Source organism: Manacus candei, unplaced genomic scaffold (genome assembly GCF_025592945.1).
Source record: "Manacus candei isolate 608988 ecotype Guabito, Panama unplaced genomic scaffold, ASM2559294v1 h1tg000037l, whole genome shotgun sequence".
In the NCBI taxonomy this organism is placed as follows: domain Eukaryota; kingdom Metazoa; phylum Chordata; class Aves; order Passeriformes; family Pipridae; genus Manacus; species Manacus candei.
The window spans coordinates 9660169-9677848 of NW_026138085.1; the positions used below are offsets into that span (position 1 = coordinate 9660169).

The following is a 17680-nucleotide window of genomic DNA, read 5'->3' on the forward strand; positions in this document are numbered from 1 at the left end:
TTGAATGTTCTATTGATTGCAGTCCATGGTGTGTAAAGTGGGTTTTTTATTGTGTTGGTTTAGGAATGGGAATGGATGGGCACTGCAGAGTGGACCCCAGCACTGAGACCCTGCTCTGGCTCCTTGCTCATCCTGGGCAGAGTTTTGGTGTGGTTTCCCTGCCTTACATCCCTGTCAAGGGGGTGGGAATCCAGACCTTCACCGATGGGTTTTTTTCCTGGATGTCAGGATTGATAACTTTATATTCTATTTGCTTTTATCCCGCAGCCATGTCTTTGCTTCACTCGTGTGCAGGAGTTCAGTGTGTTTGCCATCACTATATTAAAAACCAAAATAATTAATGGCATAATCTGCCTTTCAAGATACTTAGCATAGCAGGCTTTGGAGATTTCAATCAGATTTGGGTGCTTCTGAAAACTATTGATTTGAAAAAAATCCATGACTGGCTCTCAATAACTGTCATTAAAACTATACCTCAGCAAAGGCATCCTTCATCCTCTATCTTTTGCATGCTTTGTCACGTTAGAAAATCAAATCAGCATAAAATGCTTGACAGGGAAGGGAGAAATGTATTCAGATTTAATCTAGTGATTACAGTTCATTCGTTGCAAACAGCTCCTTCATCAAGGCCATCAGGTGAATTATTAACCTCTTCCATCCACAAACAGAAAAATACCTTCAGTCACGAGGAAGCAATGCAGGAAAAAAGGTTGCCCAGGTTATCTGCAGAAAGGGACACGGCAAGGTTCACTCTGCAGAGGAAAATACTGCTGGGGGCAACACGGCAGGGAGAAAAGGGCAGACCACTGGTTTTGAGCAGCTGGGGAGCAGGCACAGAGCAGGTAATACAGCTTCTGAGCAATTAACTGAGTACATAAATAGAGCAGCAGTTGGCAGGTACATGCTGTTGTTCCTTCTAGTCACTCCTGACACTGCTCTCCGGGCTCTGCAACAGGTAAGAGGCATTTCTGAGTGCAGGCTGTGGGAAGGGGACTCTCGGCCGTGCTGGGGGGAAGGATTTTGATTTGGACTTTCTTCCAAGCAAAGCATTACTGTGGCAAAGAAAAGCCAAACAAACAGAAAGGCTCTGGCGGTGGTGGAAGGAAAAGCAGAGAGGACAGGTAGAGAAACCCACTGGGAAGGCTGGAAAAAAGGGGTAAATGAGGTACATTGGTAAATGAAGATCAAGGCCAATTCGTGGTGTTTTGAAAGGTATATAAGGAAAAGGAGTCAGAAGCCAAAATTAGTTTAAACAGAATGAGAGAGAAAACAATAAACTAAACTCATCCAAGTGCCTCCCCTGCCCTGCTTCTCACAGGGTGCCCATCACTCCAGCAGCAACAGCAGCAGCACTTCACCAACCTTCACGGAGCCCCCTGAAACTCAGTTCCATCTGCAAGGAGGGAGGTCCTGGGATGGCTCCTGGTTGCAGCAGAGCAACTATTTGTTTCAGAATACAAATCACTCCCTACAAACTAATGCAAAATCAGCCTCTTGCTTTACATGACACCCTTAAATCATACTCTGTATTTTGCTATTGTATCAGACTGCTGGGAGATTTGAGAATAAGTAAGAAACACAGAACTTTATTTTTGGCCTATGTACTTTTTAAGAAGTAAAGTAATTCCTCAAAGGTACCCAGAAAAAAAAAATCTGGCATTACAACATGCAGGGGAATTTTACTGAAGGAGCTAAGACAGGTTGGAGGCAGCCACGATGCCCTGTCTGCCTCAGACCTGCTGCTTCATTGACCCCCAGGAGCACCCAGGGAGGGGGAGCTGGACATCCCAGCAGCTCCTGCACCAGCTCCAGTCCCAGATGCTGGACGGGTTCTGCTGTAAATGCTCAAGGCAGAAGTGACAACATAGGTTTGTTTCTTCAATTCAAAATGAATCTGCTGACAGAGGCAAAAAAAAAGTACAGGGCTGCCAGGAACAGGAGGACACCTCCTGCACCCACCATCACATCACTCGTGAAATTATTCATTTTGCTCCAAAGAACAGAAACTAGTAGTGGGGTTGTATCAGGCTTTGAGAAAGACTCCACAGCTTGGGGGAAAAAAAGTGGGGGGGGGGGGGAAGAAAGGAAAAAGCCAATAATAAAAGCATTCTATAAACCAAGTTCATTATGCTGTTACACCAAGGCAAAAAATACCTTTGAAATAAGAGTCACCAGCAGGTCGAGCTTTACACATCTAAAGTGAGTGGTTGTTTCCAAGCTTCTTTTACTGCTTTCAAATCCTAGTTTACAGCAAGGGCTCAGAGGTCTCCAGTAGGGAGGTTTCCCCTGCTTCTAATAGAAATTCCCATTGGCCTTATGGATGTGATGCCAATTAAAGGCAAATGGGGAAAAAATGAACTGTCCTTCCCTTTAACATGATCAATACAACTGCCAAAAAACAGCATGAATTTAATAAATGCAATGTAGATTGTTTTATTTGACCTTCTGTTCACAAAATAATTTTATTATATGTATGAAAGCAGCATACAGGCAATAAAATTATGAAAACATTCACAATACATAAATACACAGACCTGATGCAGGATGTATATAGTTTGTTAAATTTTTTTTCCTCTCAGTTCTCTTTTCCTGACAACACATTTTTTTGATATATGTTATGAAAAAGTTGCTCCAAGGGGTATTTTCTCTCATTCAGAAAAGAAATCGATTTCTTTGAACGCTGCTGACTATTAACACCCAATGTTCCTGTTGCTAATGCTCACCGATTGCTTTTGGCATTACAAAGGGAAGCAGCAGGGAAGGACAATGGAGAAGTAGCAGGGTTTTTTAATTAAACATTGGCAAACTTTTTTGGAGTTCACAGGAGGATTTTGAGGTGGGGGCTGCAGTTCCATCCATATTTCGAAATGTCTTAATCCAAAATGGTAATGAGGCACTATTCCTTATTGAATGGACTATTGACACGGCAATTACTAAAATGTAATGTCCTCCCGGTTCCCAAAGTAAAGCACCAGGTACCTCACGTTTTAGTTCTGACTGTGATAGAGCAGCAGACAGACAGAATGACCCGGGTGGTCCTGCAGTAACACCAGTGATAACGACGTTTGGCATCTTTACTACCATTATAACCCATTGTGTTTGTTCAGAAAAGATATCCAAGACTTGAAATAAGAAAAGTCTGAGAAAGCTGTTTATCTTACATAAATACAAAACATTATATACTAAGAATTGTTACCTAAGACGCTCTCCTTCCCAAATTGGATTCTTCTTAAGGTTGTAGTCATATTTAAGGTATTTACAGATCCACAAACTTGACATTCTAGCAAAGTCTTTGTAACATGAAACTTTTTAAAAATAAATAGCAGCAATTTCTTTTATTTCTATAAGGGAAGAGAATTCACAACTCAGTCAACGCTGGTCCTATCTTTTGAAAGAAATCCCACTTAAAAATAAAAAAAGCCCACAAGCAAACGAACTCCACACAGCATCGGTTTAGTTGATTCCTTCATTTCTTGCTGAGCTTCTTAACATTCCTCTATTCCCCTCACCAGCTCTCCAGACTATCCGAGTTTGTAATAAAGTGCTGACTGGTTGACTGGTCAAAATGCAGTTATGACACTCCAAAAATATCCCATTATTTAGACATCTTAAATAACATAAATAAAGCTAGATCTGTTATAACATATGAAAAATATCAATTTAAAACAATAAATAAATAAAACCAGTATCAACATATTACCTCCCAAAGCTTTAAAAATAACCATTCTCATTATAAGGCTCAATTATTTTTCAGAAATAATTTTAAGAAGGCATCTACCTACCTTTACAATCTCTCAGTCTTTAATTAGGACCTGTTAACACCCACTATCACAAGACACAGCAATCTTTTTACTTCTAGTAAACATTAATCTTTAAATACTCAACATTTATCTTTTGCCTCACTTTAAGCTGAAAATTGGTTTCTCTGTGTAGAGAAGCAATATTTTCTTTGTCACTGCACTGTATCTAAATTTGTGTATTTTCCTCAGTATGAACAGTACAGTTTAACATCTTTTTTTAAAACAAATTTCCAGTATCTTTTTGTGTTTATTGTTTAAAATGTTAAATTTGCTTTGAATGCCAGGAAAATTAATTCTGGGCTTGGTGTAAATGTGTATTTTTGTCCCTAGAGCTTAGTTTCTTACCAAAAAAATCTTGTATTTTTCCCCAAAAGATTATTACAATATACACCGTTGGGTCTTGCTTAGTAAACCTTACTGTTCAGGTTTTATGCTGCCCATTTTGTGTAATGGGATTGATCTTTTCCAAAGAAACATCAGCTTCGTAATCCAAGATACCCGACAGTGCTGGAGACATTTTCTCCAAGGTCTTAGATAGTTCACCCTCTTCTTCCTTTTTGAGAGGTTCTTCTTCTGGACAGATAATTGAATGTGGAATCAGATAAACCAGATTAGACTCCTTGGGGCTGGACCCTTTGGGCTCGTGTTGGCTTGAAAAAACTACTGCCCCATTGTTGTTAATGCTCACAGTCTCTATGGCATTGCCAGACATTGGGCAGAGCCTGTAGCAGCCCAGCAGGGTCGAAAATGCCTTGCGGAAGTCAGCATTAAAGGCATAAATGATGGGGTTGAGGGAAGAATTTGCCCATCCAAACCATATAAAAACATCGAAGGTGGTGGAATTAATGCAGAAAGCCTCTGCTCCCTTGGATGTCTGGGTAGGCTCGCAGAAGGGAATCATGCAGTTCAATACAAAAAATGGCAACCAGCAGCACACAAACACCCCCATGATCACTGACAGAGTCTTTAAAACCTTTGTTTCCCTCTTGAAGGACATTTTGAAGTTGCTCTCTGGCTGCTGGCAGTCCATACTGCTCCTGTTGCCGCTCGTGTTCTGGCAGTTCTTTGCGTGCACTGCTGCTCTCTCCAGAGCTGAGATGCGTCGTATTTGCTTCTGAGCAATCCGGTATATCCTCGTGTAAGTCACTATCATGATGGCCACAGGTATATAGAAACTAATTAGAGAAGAGGAGATGGCATACATCCTGTTTAGGCTAGAATCACAGTTGTCCATGCTTACACCTTGTAAGCTGGCATTTAAGTCCAAAAAGCTTGTGGTTGTAGCCTTGTGCCAGTTCAGCTGCACGGGGATGAAGGAAATCAACACGGACAAAGTCCACGCCACGCTGATCATGATGAAGGCTGCCTTGGGGGTCATTTTCCTCTCATACCTAAATGGGCTGGAGATGGCCCAGTATCTGTCCACACTAATGACACAGAGATTTAAGATGGAGGCTGTTGAGCACATAATATCAAAGGCTACCCAGATGTTACAAAATGAACCAAAAGGCCAGAAACCGGCAATCTCAGCCACAGCTTTCCAAGGCATGACCAAAACTGCCACTAAGAGATCTGACACAGCCAAGGAGATGACAAAGAAGTTGGTCACCTTGGACCTGAGGTGGCGAAACCTAATGACAGCTGCACAGACCAGCGTGTTTCCCAGCAGCGTGGAGAGGATCAGTAGCGAGAGGAAGCAGCCTGTGAGGATCCGAAAGGAAGAGGAGTCCCTTTCCGCCAGCAACCCTTCCCCGTCCATACTGGTGTCGTTCCAAGTCATAGTTTCTCCTGAGGGAAAATCATATCATGATTTTCATGACGACATCAGCCCCTCGCCTTGCAGAGATCAAAGACATCAGACGTCCATTAATTACTCATCACCAAACAGACCAAAGGTCCTTTCTTACAGTCCCTTCACCCCCAGATGGACCTCACCCAATCTGAATTATCCTGAAAAACATCCTGAAAGCTCTGCGAGCAGGAACTGAAAATGCATAAACACAGTCCACCCTACAGACTGGGTTTTTTAGCAATCCCTTCAGAAACACACTGCACCACCCCAGCATGAAGTAGCTTAACTCAGACAGCTCACCTGCAAATGTTCTGCTGCTGTCCTCTCCAAACACACCCCATAGACAGGAAAGCAATCACTTTTCCATGCTTGCATATATTCCCACTTAAATAGACTATTGATCGAGTGTTTCCAGTGTCCATTGCACTAGCCCTTCATATTTACTGAAGCGTATTATACAAAGTGCCTTTTCACTAGTTCCCTAAATGTCTCGCTGATGAAACACTCCATCCTTTCTCCTCAGTACGTTCCTGTTACAAAATGCATCAGTTCTCTGTTTCTTGGCAGTGTCAGAAAGGAAATCTTCACATTGTTTCAAACTCTTTTACCTTTCCAAGACAAAACACATAAACATACAGTAGGTGTGTTTTAAAGATTTTCAGTAAGAAGTAGCTCAGGTTATTTAGTTTCATTTAAACAAGAAATGCTGGCTCCTACCTTTCACCTCTGATTCTCTGTTTGCTCTGGGATGCAGGGCCGTCTCTCCTCCTCTTTTAGTTTTGTAATTGCATAGCAAATTTTATATACAAAACCAGCACAGGAACACTGCATTGCATGGGGGGGGTGGGGGGGGGGTTTCCCTGAAAGTGCAAATTGGCAGGGGAAAAGTAAGAGTTGGACCATCAAGGAGTTAGTTTTCAAGGGAGCAGCAGGTCTGTGCTGTCAGACCGTGTGTGACGGACCCTGCTGGTGCGTGCCCAGCTCCCTCCATCCCACGGCCCCTGCTGATCACTCTGCAAACTTTGTTGGCCAGATCAGTTCCAGTCGCACTTTGTACATCCCGTGGAAGTGGCACATCAGGGCAAATCATCCCAGGCAAAAGGCACGGTATTTTCCCAACGCTGGCAAGAGCCGACTACCAGTTCTTTCTACTGCCGTTCGCTGGATGCAGAAAGAAGGGTGAGAGGAGGAGAAGGACGTGAGTGACCTTCCCTCGGCCACAACGCCGGCGGTGCCCTCAGCGGGTTCCTCTTCCAGCAGGGACAAGTCGCTTTAACACTCCACTGCCAGGTTATAGCTCTCCATAACTACTCCGGAATAATCCCACCTCCTGCTCAGCGGGGCTGCGCTCCAGGGATCGGGTCCAGCTCTTACCATGCTTTTTCCCTCTCGGAAAGGCGCAGGCGGAGGCAGCTCCTCATTCTCTCCCGCAGCCCGCCCCGGGCCACGCATCTCCCGGCTTCCTTCTGCCCGGGGCAGGGCTCGGCAGCATCGCCCCTCCAGGAACGCTCTGTCTGCCTGGCGACTCCTTCCTAAAGGATTAAGACAAGGGAATGACAGGCATGGAGGCACGCAGCGGGCAAAAAGCCACCCCCCTTCGCCTCCTCTAACATCTTCGGTTGGGCGCAGCTTCTTCTGGGCAGCTTTTCCTGCCTTCCTGGGGAAAAACGTCCCGGGCAGCCGGGACGAGAGGCAAAGCCGGGCTCCGGGAGCGGCTCTCCTGGAGTTTAGCGCAGACGGGATTACTTTGCCCGGTCCCGAGCCCCGCCGAGCTGCGGGACGCCCGGGGCTCTGCGCGATGCCCCGGCGCTGCGAGCCGGTTCAGTGAACTGATGCGGACAGTGAGTACCGGCACCGCGCCCCCGCGACGGGCGATGCTCGGGGGGGGGGGGCCGCGGGACGAGGCACCGCGGCTGCCCCGACCCGGGGGAGCAGCGTTCCCCTCGGGGCGGGCTCGGGAGGGGCGGCCGGGAGCCGCTCCCGGCGCGGCGGGGCAGGGGCGGCGGGAGGCCGGGGCTGGGGGCTCCGCCGGGGCCGCGCTCCCTGCGCGCCGCCCCCCGCCTGGCGCAGCCCCGCGGCTCCCGGCGCAGCCGCGGCCGCCGGGCTCCCTCTCCTGGGCGGCCGAGGGTGGGCACGGACGGGGGCCGGCAGCCAGCCCCGCCGGGGCAGCGGCGGCACCGAGGGGACGGGACGAGACGCGTCCGCCCCGCGCCCCCCTCCGCGTCCTCCCTGCGTTCCCCCGTCGTTATCCTGCGGGCATCGCTGTCCCGCGGGCAGGCAGGGAGGGAGCGGGGAAAATCCACAGCCCAGGCTCCCGGGGCGTGTGGCTTCCGAGGAGCCGCATCCCCACTGACTCGTGCGGGTTCAGGCGAGGGCAAAAAGAGGGGACAAACACTGCGGAGTCGCCGGAGCCCCAAACGGGCACCCCCGAGGTGAACCCAGCGGCACTGGGACCTGCCGCTCTCTTCAAAACCATTTTTCTCCTTTGCAAAAATCCTCCCCGTTCAGCAGTAAGCACCAAACCCAGAACGGTTATTCTTCGAACCCCTTCGTTTTCCACAAGGGTTTTTTCTTGCTTACCTTGGCTGCAACAGGCAGTGAAAGATGAACATGCTGATTTGCAGCCTTTGCATAGGAATCTTACCCCCCAACAATCAGAAAATAAATAAAAAAGACATCACAGAGAGGTTAAGAAACCTCCTAGAAGAACAAATACTCTAAGCTGTCAACATAAATTTCATGAGGCTCAGCACTAGTGAAGTTGCTTTTGTGCCAACTGGCATTTTTCATAATGCCAGTTAAAGCAGACACAGTGCTAAGCTAACCTTGACTAGTTAACTGAAACACTTATTTTCCTTTCTCCTTCTCTTTCTTTTTTTATAAATTTTAACTGCTTCTCAGCAAGTTCTCATTTCCCCCCACCCTCCTCCTGCTTATTATCCTGTCCTTTAATCATCATTCATCCTCAGAGGAGGGTGAAAATAGACAAGAAAATGAATCCTGTGCTGTTTGGTAATAGAGATCTCTAATGAAAGTCACTGTGAGTTTTCTCTTTCTATTTTCAAGATTTTTTTGCTTTTGTCTCCTTCTTGAGGCACCACAGGTGAGGCTTACTGCATGATATGTATATTCCAAAAAGGTAGCACACTCTTTTTTTTCCACAGAAACCCTGGGCTGAGGGGAACATTGCTGGGGGGAACCCAGAAGTCACTAAGCACATTTGATTTTATTTGCAACAAATTCCAGAGGCTCTCCTAAAATGACTCTGGATTATTCCAGGAGAAATCACAACTCCCGAGCACACAAAAAGCAGAATTTTCGAAGCATATTGCAGAGAAACACTGAGGTACACATTGCAGAGGAGAGACCAGTTTGCTCTCAAGCATCTGCTTATCAGCTCCATTCAGTGAACTCTTTAGTTCTTTTTTACCAGGGAGTGGTCTTTCCTCGGGAAGAGGCTGAATTCAGCACTGGAGGAATGTAATGCTGCTCAGATGAGTGAGGGGTTCAAAGTTTCATTCGACATTAATTTAACTTCCTACCCACTAAAGCCTGTAAGACTCTCACAGGCCCTATTTTTTTGGCAATTCAAGTATCAGTTTCAGAAGCCAGAGCCAGTTTCCTGCATCTTCTTTAAGTCTGTGTGACCAGTTCAGGGATGAACAAGAAGTCTGGATCAGCCCTGACTGCACTAGTGGAGGAAAGCCCCTTCAGCAGCTACAGTGGTTTCAAACACCAGCAGTTCATGCAGGGCACCCTGCTGTACTCATTTGTCATTTCAGTTAATTTATAAGCTTTTAAAACTTTCAAGACTTAATAGTCATACCCAGGCGAGGAACAAAAGTGAAATCCATTAAACCCCTATTATTATTTAAGTAAATTTAGTGGTGGCATTAGGAAGCTAATTGACATGACTCTGGGAACCAGTTACACGAGTGTTAGGTGAATTTTCCTTTTGCTGCTCTCTGACCAACCTGCCCTCAGCCAGTGCAAGAAGGATCAGCTCTCAGCCAGGTCTGGACTTGCCTAAAACTCCAGCAACAAGCTGTTGGTGCAGGTGTTTCCTGGAAATTCAGAAACAAGCACAGAGCTTGTTTAATTCTCCCTGGGTACCAACATAAAACAGCTGCTTAATTTTATGTCAATGCTTTTCAATCACTTCTGACTGATGCTGGAATCAAAGCATGCCCACCAAAGGAAAGCTTTTGTGTCTCTATTCCCACCCTGTGAGGCACCTGCTCCTGCCAGGGGACTTTGTTTGGAGAAGGTCCTACTTGGTCCGTATGAAGATTTAAAAATATATTTATAAATACTGAGTAGCACCTTGATCCGAATGACCTTCATCCAAACAGTAATTAGCTACTGGAAGACCAAGTCAGAGTTCAACAAAGCCCATGGCAGAGATTCAGAGATAAAACATGCTTTAACCTAAAAAATAGTGCACACACTAGAGCTGGAGAAAGGCAACTGAATTTACAAAATATATCAGTACATGGATACAAATTGTACTTACATCATTCTCAGGGTGCTTTTTTTTGTCTGCATGCATGGGATTTATTAAACGTAAAATCAGCTGAGGCATGTTATCAGAAATAATGTCTGAAAGAGCTGTCAGGTTTGTAAATAGCTGGTTATACTAATAAGCCAAGATAACTTCAGCCTCAATGTAACATTCTCAGGAAAATCAGGGGTTCCTGGAAATGAAAAGAAATATATGAACTCTTTTAAAGATCACTGAAGCACATTGTTTAAATTGATATTATCATGTTGGCCATTCTACAGGGAAAACTAGAGTAGTGAATAAAAAAGCACAGAGCAAAGAATGGCAGAAGTAAAAACTATTATTAACATCTCCAAGGATCTCAAGATAAGTCTTGAATGATAAAGGTCCATCAGCAGGGAGAAAGGATCATTGAGAGAAATGATTTCTAGTCCCCAGACACTGACAAAGAGAGGCCTAAATATTCAGTATTGAGTGTGGGCACTTTTTTTTGACTGTAGATTATAGGCATGTCCCTCCATGTCTGGGGGATTCAGTAGGGCTGATCTCAAAAAGCAAATTAGTGCCCTTTTGATGTTGACTTGTGAGCTATTTCCAATGGCAACCAGTGCATGAAGCATCCCCAGGTATCAATCAGGTCACTGGTGAAGTGTGTGAGGAAATCTGAACACTGACAGGGAAAAGGAAAATGAAAAAAGCCCAGACAGAAACACCATGTATGAAAGTCTGAATTTAAATGACTCATTTGAGGCAACTAATTCAAGTAGTGGCAAAGCTGGACACAGAGGGTAATGCAGGAGGGTATGAATGGGAAGGATTTGCTGTGCAGTGCTACTGCTTCCTGGGATCTGGAGCTCATGCACTGGCTGCAGGATGCTCAGGAGGCAGGACCAGGCACTGCTGCTCCCCTGGCATCTCCCCTCCCAGGACACTCTTGGAGCTCAGCCCTGATCCCAGCCAGGAGAGCCCAACTCCATCCCTGGGCCACAGAGTTTGGAGCCTGCAGAAAGGATTTCTGCTCTGTGGGAATCAAGCAGCAGCCTTTCAAAAAGCAGCCTCGTGTCACACACAAGCTTTAGGAGTGGTGGAAAACCACTCCTAAACTCCTTGTTTGTAAAGGGGAAGGAGCTGTATTCACCTGCCATCCCCTTCCTGCTCAGAGCCCCTTCAGGCTCTGGTCCCCTTTCCCTCCCTCACCACTGATCTCTCTCTACACCTGCAAATCCAGAGCAGAGCTGGGGGGTTTCAGCTGTAACCCCCCAGATTGTACAACAAAATGGCTCTTTTTGGAGAGATGAGGAAGACAGGAAAGAAAGAGAAGTACCAAACCTGCAGCCAGGGATCCGAGCAGAAGCTGTCACCTGAACAGTCCCCAGCCCCAGGAGCTGTGGGTAATTTCAGCTTGGTGCAATGCTGCCAATACTTGTGTTATTTAATCGGCAGAGCTTATGCAGTGACTTTTTATGGGGTTTTTCCAGTTCCACCCACTCACTCCCACAGGACCAGAGAAAGAAAAGTTTCCCACAAGAAACACTTGGAGTGACCTTCCTCTTGCAGCTCAACCTGCTCCATCAATGCAAAGGCCATTATTGGATCTTAAATCACCCTGGAAATTGCTTGAGCAGGGAAACCTAAAATTTCCCCCCTTCTCTTTCTGGGATTTCCATTTGCCAGAGATACGGGGTAGGAGAGGGATTACTGCCCTGCCAACACTTCCCTCCAGAGTGGGTAGAGAGCCAAACTGCAGAGGATGATGAGAATAAATTACAGCTGAGAGGAGAGGAGATCTCTAAGGAAAGAAAAATGCTTCCTCTGACTGCCTCATCCCTGCGGCACAGCAGAACAGTGCCAGGAAATCCACAGCAAACTAACAAGACCCTTTCTTCAAAACCTAATCTACATCAACAAATACAAAATATCTCAAAATTTCTGATCATTTCACTGACAAATGTAGGCACTGGATGTACTGCTGAATTTTGTATTCTAAGCCATGTATATAAAAACCCTACAGGGCTGATTGCTGAGGACCTACTATATGAAATGGCTCATAATCTAGTAAATCAACACAAAAATACAGACTGAGCCGTTCCTTCCCAATTTAGGCTTTATTTGCATATGCTTTTTTTTTTTTTAAATAGTGTATAGCTTTCATTTTTTCTTTCACTCCACACTGGACAGACATTTTAGGTCCTCAGAAAAAAATTGAATATATGAATAAAAGAAAGTCACGGAAAAAAATGACAGCAATTTTCATGTTAAAGATGGCTTTGACATATTAATTAGTATCTCAGAAATGAAATAAAGCCAGTGATACAGAATGATTCATTAGAATGATATTAATCTGAGGAATAATTAATTCTGAGGGGATGGATAAAAAGCATACAAATAGATATATTAGCTGCAAAACTCTTCAGCAATGACTGTGACAGTGATTTCTAGCAGCAGTGGATGAGACTGTGGATAATACAATTTTCTCAGCAGATGGTTTGGTAGGTGGCACTCTCTCCTAAGCTGGTGTTACAGATTTACTCCTGAGTTGCCTGCCAGAATCAAATAGATCCTAACCCATATTCCAGCCCAGCCCCTGACTGTTGGATGGAGAACTGTTTAATAGAAGATTTGTGTGGTTTTCTAATGCAGGACATGTGATGATGAAGAGTGTCCTTGGTACCTACAACAAGTGAGCAACAGTTTGCCCTAGAGCTGATTATTAAATTCACATTATTACACATCCAGTATGGTCAGACTTCACAGCTTTGCCACTGATTTGTAGTCACTGCTACAAATCCTTGAATTAAAGATAATTAAACTAATACTTACCAAAAAAAGAGAAGCATCACTTCTTGCTCATAGTGAAGACTGACAGCAGCATTTCAGACCTTCACTGCAAGGAGCCACAGGAGCCCAGCCAGGGCTCTCTGCATGGGGAGCAGCCCCAGGGTGCCCAAGGAGCACAGCAGGTCCAGCTGTGGTAGAGAGGGTCAACCAGCAGTTCAGCAATGACCAGAACACTCCAAATGTCCCACTGCTGAAGCTCTGTCTCAGGCAGCATTTTCCCATCTGCAGCTCCCCAGACAACCCTGCTGTGGTTGCACTGTCGCAGTTCCACCTTCAGGTTCTGGAATTAAACTGTTCTCCAAGGCAAGATGCTGGTTGTCAAAGTCAAGTCACACAGTCTGGGCTTGATGGCGATCAGAAACATTTCACCAAGTTCAGTGAAACACTGGGACAAGAATCCAAACAAGAATCCATCCTGAGGTCTAAACTCTGGGCTGCTCCACTCCTCATGACAAACTTTCATTCAAACTTTTGAAAAACCCACTGATCCAACTGGATCACTCCAAACTACAGTATAATCCTAAATCCACTTTCACCCTAGCTCATCTGGATATGTTATCCTGTTCCAGCCTCCGTGCCTGTCCCACCACATTAGGCAGCACTGTTTCATCCCACAACATGGGTAACATCTCCCTCTGCATCCCGCCTCGATGCCCTTGGCTTTTCCTTGCCCTGTGTTGCAAAGAGCCGTTGTTGACATAGTCTCTAACAGAAAGTACTTTCCCAGGCTGGAAATGTTCCCTGAGTTTCACCATCCATTTGTCAACATCTGTCCCAAGGTCAGGGGCCTTCCAAGCCAGCCGGTTCTCCCTGCTCCCTTCCTGCAAAGCCACAGGGGCTGGGCTTTGCAAGTCAGGGCTCAGCTTCACCAGCACAGGCATCCAGTGTCTCTTCCTCAGTCCACCAAACCAGTCCCCTCCATTTAGGAGACACTAAAATCAGGGGTGTCTTATAGATACAAGTTCCATTTCAGGAAAGGCTATAGGATCTGTTCCTATTTACTTTCTAGTTTTACTTTTCCCCCTGCTCTTTACAGTGATTTTCTCCTGTGATTTTCTCAGCATTTTGTTCTAAGAATTTCCCCTGTGTCTTTAGGAACTATGGACAGCTCATCCAGGATTTTTCCATTGTTTTCTTGCATTTTTCCACACTCAGTGCCAGCACAGTCATCAGCAGAAAAATCCAGCACAGTGCACAGGGAGTTTCACCAACCAGCGGAACCTCAGGGGAGCCAAGAGAGCCACCAGAGCCTGCGACTGATGGGACCCAACTGGGACGAGGAGCAATGGCCTCAAATTGCTCCAGGGGAGGTTTAGATTAGATATTAGAAAAAATTTCTTCACCCAAAGGGTTGTCAAGTCCTGGAACAGGCTGCCCAGGGCAGTGGTGGAGTCACCATCCCTGGAGGGATTTAAAAGACACACAGATGTGGATCTTGGGGATGTGGATGAGTGGTGGCCTTGGGAGTGCTGGGGGAACAGTTGGACTTGATCACAGAGGTCTTTTCCAACCTAAATGATTCTATGATTCTATCTTCTTAGGAATTTCACATGCCTTTGTAGGATTTTCCTAGTGATCTCTGGGAATATACCCTCCAGCTTTCAAGGAGTCTCCGCCCAGCTTTCAGGAAATTTCATGTTGCCTTCTAGGAAACCTCCCCTCTGCTTTCCAAGTGTTTCTTTCCCCTTACCAGGAACTTAGATTCTCTTTCTAGGAATTTCCACATGCTTTCAAGAAATCCCTAATGACCTTCTAGAAATTTCCCTGATGCTTTTTAGTAATCGTGTTCTATTTATAACAATTCCTTTCTGCTTCCAGAATTTCCCTTCTGCTCTTTAGAAATTTGCAGCAGCTTTCTAAGAACTGTGCATTTCTTTCCAGGATTCCTCCATTGCTTTATAGCAATTCCTCCTTACTTCATAGGAAATTCCCTCTAGCTTTCTGGGAATTTGTAGCAAATTTTCTCAGAATTCACATTTTGTTTTCCTGGAGTCCTCCCACAGCTTTCTAGGAATTCAGTTTTGCTTTCTAAGAATTTCCCATGGTTTTTCCAGGAGTTGCCTGTAGTTCTGTAGGACTTTCATGTGGTTTTCTAAACATTTTCCATACCTTTATAGGAATTTCATGCTGCTATGAATCTCTCACCACTCTCTAGGCACTCCTATCACCTTTCAGGTATACCTATCATGCCGTGACACAGTGTCAAGTGCTGTTCCATGCTGTTTGTGCTGCTGCATGTGGTGACATGCTGTGTGCTATTCCAAGTTGTCCTGTGGTGTCTTGTTTTGTCATATGTTGTGCTGCCATGCCTTGTTCGCACCTGTTTGCTCATGTTGCTGCAAGCAACATCTTGTGTGTCTTCTGCTTCTGCATCCTAAGTTCCACCCTATGTACCTGCAGGAATAAACATTTGAGAGTTCCTATTTTTAACTGCTATTTTATAAAGCCATTAGAAAAACTCAGGAGCAGAAAGTATAAGGATTCAGCAATATCTGGCCTCTAGATGATGACGAAAAAAATTGTCAAGTCTGGTTGGAGCAGTTTTAAGATCCTGTGGCTGTTCCATGTGCCCTATGGGATATTCCTGCACCTCCTCTTGCCCCCACAGGTGCATATTGACTTCCCAGATCCCTCAGCCTAGTCAAGGGTCTTGCTGCCAACAGCAGCTGGCACAGATGCACAGATGCTTCAGGGCACAGACGTTTCCACAAGAGGTATTTATAAAATAGCCACATCATAGAGGAAATGGCTTCCTAATCCCCTTGAAAGGCTGGTTTATCCCTTTAAACATAGTTTTATGTCCCTTCTAAATGCAGATTGGCTTTTCATCTTCATTTTCTTCCATTCTTATCCAATATAACTATGCATCTAGAGAAATAGGAAAATTGAGTGTGCATCAATTTAGCTTGGCACAGTATAGCATGAGTAACCTAGAGCTGAGTTCAAATATTGCAGATGGAGCCAAAACATTTAAGTGATTTTGTAAGTAACACTCTCTCAGCTTATATAAGAGTTTTATTACAATTTATATTGCCAAAAAGTGTAGTGTTACTTGTCCGTTTGATCAAATTTCCCAAGATAAGAGTTTACTCCTTATCTGCTGAGAATGAAAAAACCGGGTGACGGTTTTGATATACTGGCACAGCCTCACAGGCATCTCTGGTTCATTTACAGAAATAATCCTTGAACTCTCCCAGACTGTACTGACGTCCTTTCCAATCTGGGCTTTGGATTTTCTACATAAAATTAATGCACATTACGTCAGGAGACCACAGGAAATGCTGTATATACGTGGTTCACCTTGCCCAGCATTCTGCTCCTGATGGCAAAATCCAGCACAAAGCCTTCACAGGCACTTCCCATCAAGTGGTAATGCACAGTTCCCAGAAATGTTTCTGGTTTCTTCTGGCAAGCCCCTGATAATGCCCAGCTTGGTGCCAAGGCCAGTTTCTGATACCATATTCCAGAGCCAGCAGCTGAATACACCACAGTTCCTTGCACTGTACCTTCAGGAGTGACACCACATCATTCCCCACCTGCTCTACAACCACTTTTTTCATGGAACAGATAAGTCTTGACATCTCCCACGCTTGCCTTTACTCTCTGACTGCACTGTTTATCATCCAGGGTTTGGAATTCCTGGTCCTGCAGTGCCACTTACTGGACATTTATGTTCATAAAATCAATGTGCAGCAGCTCTTCATTTTCTCTATTGATTCCCAGAGCCAATTTGAAATGGAGAAAACCAAAAAACACTAATGACCATTTAGGAATACAGGAGAGCTTGAGAAAAGCAAATACAGTAAAACTCATTTCTTAAATGAGGCAATAATTATAGAGGAATAGAAATCCTCCTTTTTTGGTCACTGTAGAGAAGAATTTGCCCTGTAATAGTCTGGGAATTCTTCCAGGTGGAAACAGGCGGATAATTAAATTCATCCCTAGTTCAATAAATACATCTGGGGATTTGCAGGAATCTTATTAATATATTCCTTGGGAAATAAGGCAACTGAAAGGAATGCTTCAAAAGGAGCTGAGGTAGGGCTTCTTTGATTAACCCAGTCATACTCTCTAGGCACGTGTTTTCTGTATGTACCATTAGTACTTGGCTGTAATTTAACAAGGAAGACACTACACTCTGCATGAACCTGTAAGAAAACACACACTTGTGTTCACCCATGAGGTACTGACTGATCACATGAGACTGGCTGTGTTGGAGACTTTTGAGGGGTCCAGGATTTTTGAAGAACAAGTCCACACCAGGCCTCAGTGTAGAACAGAAACAGGATCAGGCCAAAACCCCCATGTGAATCTGGGAGCTGGCACATCCTCTTAGATTCTGCATTTTTTAATACAGCCAAAAATATTATACTGTGAAAATTATTGCAGATGAAAAAACACATGTAGTCAGAGGTCAGATATTTTTTGTGACTCCTCAAATTCACCCATTTGCCTGGCAGTTTGTAGCTCATGAGCAATTGGTGGTGGCTGCTCAGAGCCATCTCAAAACTTTTCAGGATTCCTGGCAAAATATCAGATTTGTTTCTCAGCAATGGGAGAAAATACTCGTCTAGTGAAAGAGAAGTTACGTAGCTGTTCAAAACCATCTGCACTGAGTATAGAGCAAATTATTAACTAGAGGAATGAATGCAGCTTTGCATGTACAAACTCAGAGAAAGAAATTAGGTATTCATACATCTACATTAGAAAGTCTGCAAGCAGAATTTCAATTGTAAAATGCAGAAACAA

General features: G+C 44.7%; 2 protein-coding genes across 7 annotated transcripts in view; one reads left to right on the forward strand and one right to left on the reverse strand.

Annotated features, from left to right (window-relative positions):
• The first annotated feature begins 909 nt into the window (after positions 1-909).
• SFXN1 (sideroflexin 1) overlaps positions 910-17680 on the forward strand; it is a 42231-nt gene continuing 25460 nt past the window's right edge. Inside the window, exon 1 of the mRNA XM_051793606.1 lies at positions 910-955. The gene's annotated coding sequence lies outside the window, so the exon portion shown is untranslated. The remainder of the gene's footprint in view (positions 956-17680) is intronic.
• On the reverse strand, positions 2445-17532 carry DRD1 (dopamine receptor D1). 6 transcript variants are annotated; one of them, XM_051793579.1, is made up of 3 exons: positions 12914-17532; positions 10106-10286; positions 2445-7124 (listed from the first exon to the last, which is right to left on the reverse strand). In XM_051793579.1, the coding sequence occupies exon 3, from the start codon at positions 5578-5580 to the stop codon at positions 4222-4224; it is 1359 nt and encodes a 452-aa protein (XP_051649539.1). In that variant the 5' UTR covers positions 5581-7124; positions 10106-10286; positions 12914-17532; the 3' UTR covers positions 2445-4221. The 6 variants fall into 6 exon arrangements, with proteins under 6 accessions (XP_051649539.1, XP_051649543.1, XP_051649541.1 ...); XM_051793583.1 differs by lacking the exon at positions 12914-17532 and having other exon boundaries at positions 2445-5588; positions 6310-7124; positions 10106-12304; XM_051793581.1 differs by lacking the exon at positions 12914-17532 and having other exon boundaries at positions 2445-6200; positions 6310-7124; positions 10106-12304.

What these genes read in the sequence shown, in the direction of transcription:
- DRD1 (XM_051793579.1), bottom strand. Translation starts at nt 5,580, where the DNA reads ATGACTTGGAACGACACCAGTATGGACGGGGAAGGGTTGCTGGCGGAA.